Source organism: Oratosquilla oratoria, chromosome 38, assembly GCF_046742065.1.
Source record: "Oratosquilla oratoria isolate Oo_2021 chromosome 38, ASM4674206v1, whole genome shotgun sequence".
NCBI lineage: Eukaryota > Metazoa > Arthropoda > Malacostraca > Stomatopoda > Squillidae > Oratosquilla > Oratosquilla oratoria.
Window position 1 is genome coordinate 13,997,806 of NC_134814.1, and position 7,500 is coordinate 14,005,305.

At 42.2% G+C, this 7,500-nt stretch overlaps 1 protein-coding gene across 1 annotated transcript in view; it reads right to left on the reverse strand.

The window, feature by feature from the left end:
• LOC143019799 (cell adhesion molecule Dscam2-like) overlaps positions 1-5,070 on the reverse strand; it is a 655,538-nt gene extending 650,468 nt beyond the window's left edge. Inside the window, exons 1-2 of the mRNA XM_076175783.1 lie at positions 5,058-5,070; positions 4,691-4,967 (exon numbers count right to left, since the gene is read on the reverse strand). Of these exons, the coding sequence (XP_076031898.1) occupies positions 4,691-4,967; positions 5,058-5,070 (290 nt within the window). The remainder of the gene's footprint in view (positions 1-4,690; positions 4,968-5,057) is intronic.
• Positions 5,071-7,500: the final 2,430 nt, after the last annotated feature.

Below are 7,500 nucleotides of genomic sequence, written 5' to 3' on the forward strand. Positions count from 1 at the left end.
TCTGAAAGGATTCATCGGAGACAAAATGAAATTAAAATTCAGGAAGCTGAATTAAGTTTATGAATACGTAGCAGTGGGAAAGGGAACGGAGGAGGAAAGAAGATCGGAAGAGATGAAGAAGAATATATGATTCTTTGTTTTGGAAATCTATAATTCGAAATATTTTCATTTTCGGAATAATAAAACCTTTTCGAAAAATATTCCAAATTATTGTGCTTCTGGTATGTGAAACTTTCTAAATTTAGTCACTTTTTTCCGAATATTGGAAAATTCCAAATATTAGTGATTCCTAATAGGGAAAACCAATTGAAAATGTGCCGTTAAAGGGAGGTACCACTCGTCCAGGCTATCTTGCCCAACAAGGTCAAGGTCACGGTTCTGTCGCAGCGAAACTCCTCCTGAAGGAGGCTCTTTTCCTAGGAAAAACTGTCGCCGTTTGTGTTCACGGAGCGATGGCGTGCGGGCAAAACGCTGTGCATCACTGACGCGTTGTCCCGTTATACAGTCGGCCACCCAAACAGCGACGACGAGATGATACATGACGTCTCATTCAAGACTGTGGTTACGCTCAGAGCCATATTGTCACTCCCTGAGCCCAACTCACAGACTGCGACAGGAGACCTCAGGATGAAGGAACTTCAGCAGGAAACACGTGGAAAGGAGACATACACCAGGCTACTCGAAAACGTGTGTCACAGCTTTCCCAACCATCGATATAATCTTCATTCGTCACTTCTACATAAGAACATAAGAATGAAGGAGACTGCAAGAGACCATAAGGCCTATACTAGGCAGCTCCGTATCCATCACCACCTGTCATCCCCATCCATAAAGTTGTCTAATCGTTTCTTAAAACAACTGATAGTTTCAGCGCTTACTACATGGTTACTAAGTTTATTCCATTCGTCGACCACCCTATTAGTAAACCAATTCTTGCCTATTTCATTTTTAAATCTAAATTTGTCCAGTTTATACTCATTACTGCGAGTCCTGCCCTGTTATTTTAATATGATGACCTTGTTTGCAGCACCCTTGTTAAAACCTTTGATCCACTTGAACACCTCTTTTAGATCACCCCGCACTTTGCGTCTTTCCAGTGAGTGTAAGTTAAGGTGCCTAAGCTTCTCTTCGTAAGATTCGCGATGAACTCTACTGCGACAGCGACCTAGTGTTCCACGGTCCACGCGTCGTAGTACTCACAGCGTTACGCAAATCCGTGCTGACACGCATACATGAAAGCCACCGTGGAATTGAAGTCACCAAGCGCCGAGCGCGGTAGACAGAGTTCTGGGCAGGCATCACGAACGTCGTGCGCGCCTGTGACGTCTGCCAGACAAGGTGGGCACGGTGATAGCGCGCGGCAGGTCACGCAGTTATCACATTCCCTTGCTGAACGGCCGTCTCCCAGGTTGTAACAGACGCCACTTGTGACCAGCAGTATTCGTCGCACAAGACTTTGCATCTGTTGTAGACGAGCCCCAACCACCAAGTCCTCGCCGTTCCAGCCGCCTCAGAGCCAAGGTTAGGGATAAACTGAGCTTGATAAACTATATTCTTATTTCAGCTTCCATTACATTAACGTTATAACCTATAAGCCTCATTTAACATGTGTTGCACTATGTATGTGTAAAAACAACAGTGAAATAATACGCGGGACAAAACCTCTTATATCAACTAGAACGTGAGAAAGATACAGGAAGTGTACCTGTTGTCTAGAATTTTGATTAAAAATAGGGTTTCCGACGGTAATTAAATTCACACACTATATACATTGCTCCTCGAGAAAGCGTCGATAAATAACAATTCTATGGAGATCGCGCCGATGTTTTGAAAATGTAAACTAAATTGTAAATGTTTATTTTCATGTGGTAACCTATCCTTACCTAACATAATCTAACCTAACCTAATTAACCTAACCTAATCTAACCTAATCTAACCTAATACCTAATCTAACCTATCCTAACCTAACCTAATCTAAACTATTATAACCTAAATCATCATAACTTAACCCAACTCTAAGAATACTTCATAAAGAATCTAACCTAACCTAGTTAACCTAACTAACCTTACCTAACCTAATCTAACCTAATACCTAACCTAACCTATCCTATACTAACCTAACCTAATCTAACCTATTATAACCTAACTTATCAGAACCTAAATTAACCCAACTCTAAGAATATTTCATAAAGGAAAAATATTATCATCGTCCTCCTCGTTTCTCACCTCATCGTGAAGGTTTCCAGTTCAGACTATGTTGGATGGAACTTAGCAGCTTGAATCAGGAAATTACAAATTTCCTGCCCTTCAAAATGTTTGAAGAAGAAATACGTAACCAAATATTAGCGCAAATATTGTGACCTAGAAGCCGCCTCGAAACTAAAGTGTCGACATTTGGAAACTGTCGATATTTGCAAAGACAAAAATGGCGGTCTTTCACACCGATTTTTTTTTTTTTTTTTTATTGGGAGAGAAATAAAGAATATTCAACGGTGTTTTGACCTTAAAATGATAAAGTCACAACAGAAAACACACAAAGGCAAACCTATTTGATACAAATGATAAGGACAAACATGGCGCCCTCAGGTGAGTGATGTACAAAATTGATTATCTAAAAAAATCAATAGAGCTGTTGATATAGATATTCAATATTTCATTAATTATAATCGATTCAGAGAAAATTAATTTATTAAGAGCAAAACAGAATGATTACCACCCAAAACCCCAAAATATAGAATTTCTAGAATTTAGATTTTTTCCTTCGTACCATAGTATCTTTTTTTTTTTTTTTTTTATTCCCAAATAAGGGCACTATCTTAATCGACAAATTAGTTTCTAGTGGATGTAAAATGTAAAATTATCGCATTATATGATCGAGGAAAGCGGACCCTAATTTGAAAAGAGTCTACAACGGTCACGACCGCACCAAATCCTAGCATAACACCATCCCTATCACGGAGCATTTGCTAAAAAACAAAATACTGAAATAAAATATTTGAAAAGGTTAAAGTGATGGGGATGGGGTGGAGGGTGAGTTTTTTTTTTTTTTTTTTTTTTTTTTTTTGAGGGGCCTGGAAGTGTAAGAGTACAATAGAGTGAGAGAAGTGGTGGGGGGGTCTGGAGAGAGGGTGGGGAGGGGGAGGGAGGGAGGAGGGGGGGGAAGACGAGGGTATGACGTTATCAAGAGGGCCAACCTGACACTCAAATTTGAACTCGCATCAAAGCGATGAATTTTTGTCTACTTCGCCTCAACGGAAAAGCCCACTGGATTACGACAAATTGTCAAAAGAGCACTTAGTACTCTAAGCAAACAGTTAAGTGTCTAATAGTCTCTCTGTGACTTAAGTAAACACGCTTACCTGTCTGTAGATATCATTTAACCTAATCGTTCCTTTCATTATCCACCTACCCGTATACGCTCTTAGATCTTTATTTCTGTTCGTATACCGTGTGTGTGATTCACCATGGTCTTGGATCACTTGTGATCGACAGCTATTACCCTCCCACGAGAAAGCTCAGAGCTCGTATATGACCGATCTATGGGTAATACTGTGACCTTACACGCACACACACACACACACACCTCCCCGCCTACGAGAGTTGAAATAACGACTTGCAGCGCAGCGATACTGAAATTATTTCAGCCCTGGGCGGGATTCGAACCCGGACCGCCGTAGTGGCGACCGCGAACGCTACCACTGCGCCATTGAGTCGTGTGTGTGTGTGTGTGTGTGTGTGTGTGTGTGTGTGTGTGTGTGTGTGTGTGTGTGTGTGTGTGTGTGTGTGTGTGTGTGTGTGTGTGTGTGTGTGTGTGTGTGTGTGTGTGTGTGTGTGTGTGTGTGTGTGCGCGTGTTGGTGTGTATAGATGTGCGCACACACGTACGTACATAAATGTGTAACACTTTCGTTTGGTATCCATACACCTTTTAAACTATTTCAGCACGCTAAAATATTTAAATGTCAATCTTTAATTTTATCATAAGACAAATTCTATCACCTCTTGCAACCTCATATTACCTGGAACTGGATCCATGCTTAATTGGAATTAAATCAAACGGCATCAATTTAAGAAAAAAAAATGTCTTGAGATGTTTAACCCCTAATATCCAACCTTCCCATACCCCTTCAAGCACATCCACAATATTATCCATGAAGACAGAAGCGCTGACGAGCTTTCGGTGATAACAAGAGTCATGAATAGGATGATACTATTTACGAATTTCATCAAGGTTAACCCAAGGCGACTTTATTTATCGTAGATAGGAACCACCGAGCGGTTAGATTACAAAGGATTACAAAGGATTACAAAGGCGGAGCATGCCGACAGGAGACCTTTTGGTCCATATCTAGGTCGGATGCGAAAAAAATCATAATAATAATAAAATAATAAATATAAACTATAATAATGTAAATAACAAATAAGATACATAAATAAGTGCATAGGTATAGTTAAATAATAAACAAACAGGTAAATAGTAAATAATAATAAATTGACATATAACTAATGATAAATGAAAATCAGACAGACAAATGATAACAAAAAAAAACAAACAAATAATATAAAAAATCATAATCATTACAGCATCTTGCTTAGGTGTTTAAATAATCATTACACCATCTTGCTTAGGTGTTTAATAATCATTACAGCATCTTGCTTAGATCACCTCGTCACCACTTCAAGAAGTCTCACCTGTAGGAAGAGGCGTGGACATCGTGTCGGTACTGCTCCGGGCGGAAGGGGTGAAGGACGAGGGTGCCATTGGACAAGACGTCCCTGACGCCGGGGACGATGGCAGCTCTCGAACCGTCGGTGTGGACCCACGACACCGAGATCTCAGGGGACCCTGAGGCGCGGCACGAGAGGACCACTCCCGAACTGCTGCTGAAGACGACGTTCGAAGGAGGTTCTTCGACGATGCTGGGGCCCTCCTGGACACCAGCAGACACTCCGTCGATCTGTCTTGGGCCTGCAAGAAGACAGTGAGGGGAATTAGGATTAACACGAACACAAAAACAAACACAAAAAATAAGAGAAGATGATAATAAGCGAGAGGTACGGAAGAGTAGCATGATACAAAGTAGTCTGAATAAAGAAAGTGTTTTAGGACAAAGCGGAATAGAGAGAAACAAGAAAATGTTTATTTCTTGAAGTATAAGAGAGAAAGGTCAGAAGTTCACGCCAAGAGGTGCTTAGGCTGTGATAAAAATCGTCACCTGTGCCCAGGGTGTTCAGACTTCTTGGGCAGATGGAAGTATCGTCGGATGCCGGACACGTTTAATCGAATTGTTGACCTTCTTCCTCACGCGAAGAAAATATTTTAGTATTAACCAGAACAATAATTCTAAAGGGCCTCATCGTAAACCAAAGGATGTGTGTGTGTGTGTGTGTGATTCACCATGGTCTTGGATCACGTGTTGGACTCGTGATCGACAGCTATTATCATCCCGGAAGAGAGCTCAGAGCTCATATATGACCTTACACGCACACATACCCCAACTCCTTGTCCACGAGAGTTAGAGTAACGACTCACAGCGGGACGATACTGAAATTATTTCAGCCCTGGGCGGGATTCTAACCCGGACCGCCATAGTGGCGACCGCAATCGCTACCACTCCGCCACTGTGTCGTGTGTGTGTGTGTGTGTGTGTGTGTGTGTGTGTGTGTGTGTGTGTGTGTGTGTGTGTGTGTGTGTGTGTGTGTGTGTGTGTGTGTGTGTGTGTGTGTGTGTGTGTGTGTGTGTGTGTGTGTGTGTGTGTGTGTGTGTGAGCGTGCGTACACGTGTGAGCGTCAGTTCACATTATACATTCTTCTAAGATTCATATCTAACAAGCCTCGAGAGACGGTGTTAACCCCCGCCAACGTTCGTCATCAACAATTCAGACGTAGCCGAGTACCGCAAACGTTACACTTCCACGGCGAAAAAAAAGAAAGAAAGAAAAAAAAAAAACCTAATGAGTTTCGGGTCGAGTTGTAGTACAAATAAACATTAAAATATATTGTGTTTATTCGCCTGTGCGCCGTGTTTGCTCAGGCCCTAATATGAGCAACTTATTTGTGTGTCTCTTGGTGCTTTTCCTTGAAGCAATTCAACAACTCGTTAATTTATGCAGCGAAAAGAATTCAATTACGCCATTGTACATCTCTCTCGGTTCAACCGTGGGGCTTCGATCGGCGTCTACCCACGAGACAGTTAACGCGTCCTTCCTAGCCCTCCGTCTGTCTGTCTGTGTCTGCCTGTCTGTGTCTGCCTGTCTGTGTCTACCTGTCTGTGTCTCTCTGTTTATGTCTCTCTGTCTGTATGTCTTCTTGCGCGTCTCTCTCTCCCACTCCCTCCCCCCTCTCTCTCTTTCTTTCTCTCTCTATCTATATCTGTGTGTGTACGCGCGCGCGCGCGTGTGTAAGTGTGTGCATGTGTATGCATATGTGTGTATGTGTATGCATGTGTTTGTGTGTGTGTGTGTCCATGTCTGTGCGTATGTACATGTGTGTGCGTATGTGCGTTTGTGTGCGTATGTGCGTGTGTGTATGCATGTGTGTACTTACGTGGGCGTGTGAGTCTGCGTTTGCGGGCGTGCATGCGTACAAGCATGCAAAAGAGAGGAGAAAAGAGAGAGAGAGAGAGAGAGAGAGAGAGAGAGAGAGAGAGAGAGAGAGAGAGAGAGAGAGAGAGAGAGAGAGAGAGAGAGAGAGAGAGAGAGAGAGAGAGAGAGAGAGAGAGAGAGACAAAGAAACGGAGAAAGAGAGGCAGAAAGAGAAAAGGAGAGAAGAGGAGTGAAGAAGATAAGAAATAAAGAGATGGAGATTAATTTCTCACGTACAAAATTACACTTGTACAAAATTACACTTGTACAAAATTTCACTTGTACAATGTAGCAATAGTATATCCCCGGACGAACCTCAACGCCCCGCTGAGGCTGGCAAAGTGAAACTAAACGAAATTGAACTCGTGTAATGGCTAATTCATAAAGAGCAATGAACGAAGGTCATTAGAGTGCGCTCGCCCAAGATTGTGAGGCACTGAAGGTAATTATGTGGACGCAGCATAAATGTATTAACACCTTTAATTCTACTGACGACTTTCCGTTTTTTTTTTGTTTTTTTTTTTTTGGGGGGGGGCAGCCCAAAGGGAAAATCAATCCGCAACGGAAGTGTCTGTACTAAGTCACTCACGCGTCGAAGGGTGTGGTTTGTCTGTGACGTCACTCGGTGTGAAAAAGAGAGAATTGTATATATGGGAAAAAAAAAATCAACTGAACAAATGGCTGACCTTGGATCAGGGTTGAGTCATGAGGGAGGTGAGGTCCTATTGCGGACATCCGAACCTGACCCATTATACATCCAAACTATTTCTTATTCCTTTGCACGACACTTCCTCGACAGTGAAAAAAAAAAAATAAATAACTCCGTCTACAGTGGACGGGAGTTTTCTTCCCTTACTTACTGTTGTCGGACTATTTTATTCATTTTCGTAGCATCCCCCTCTTCGGCGAAGGCATTAA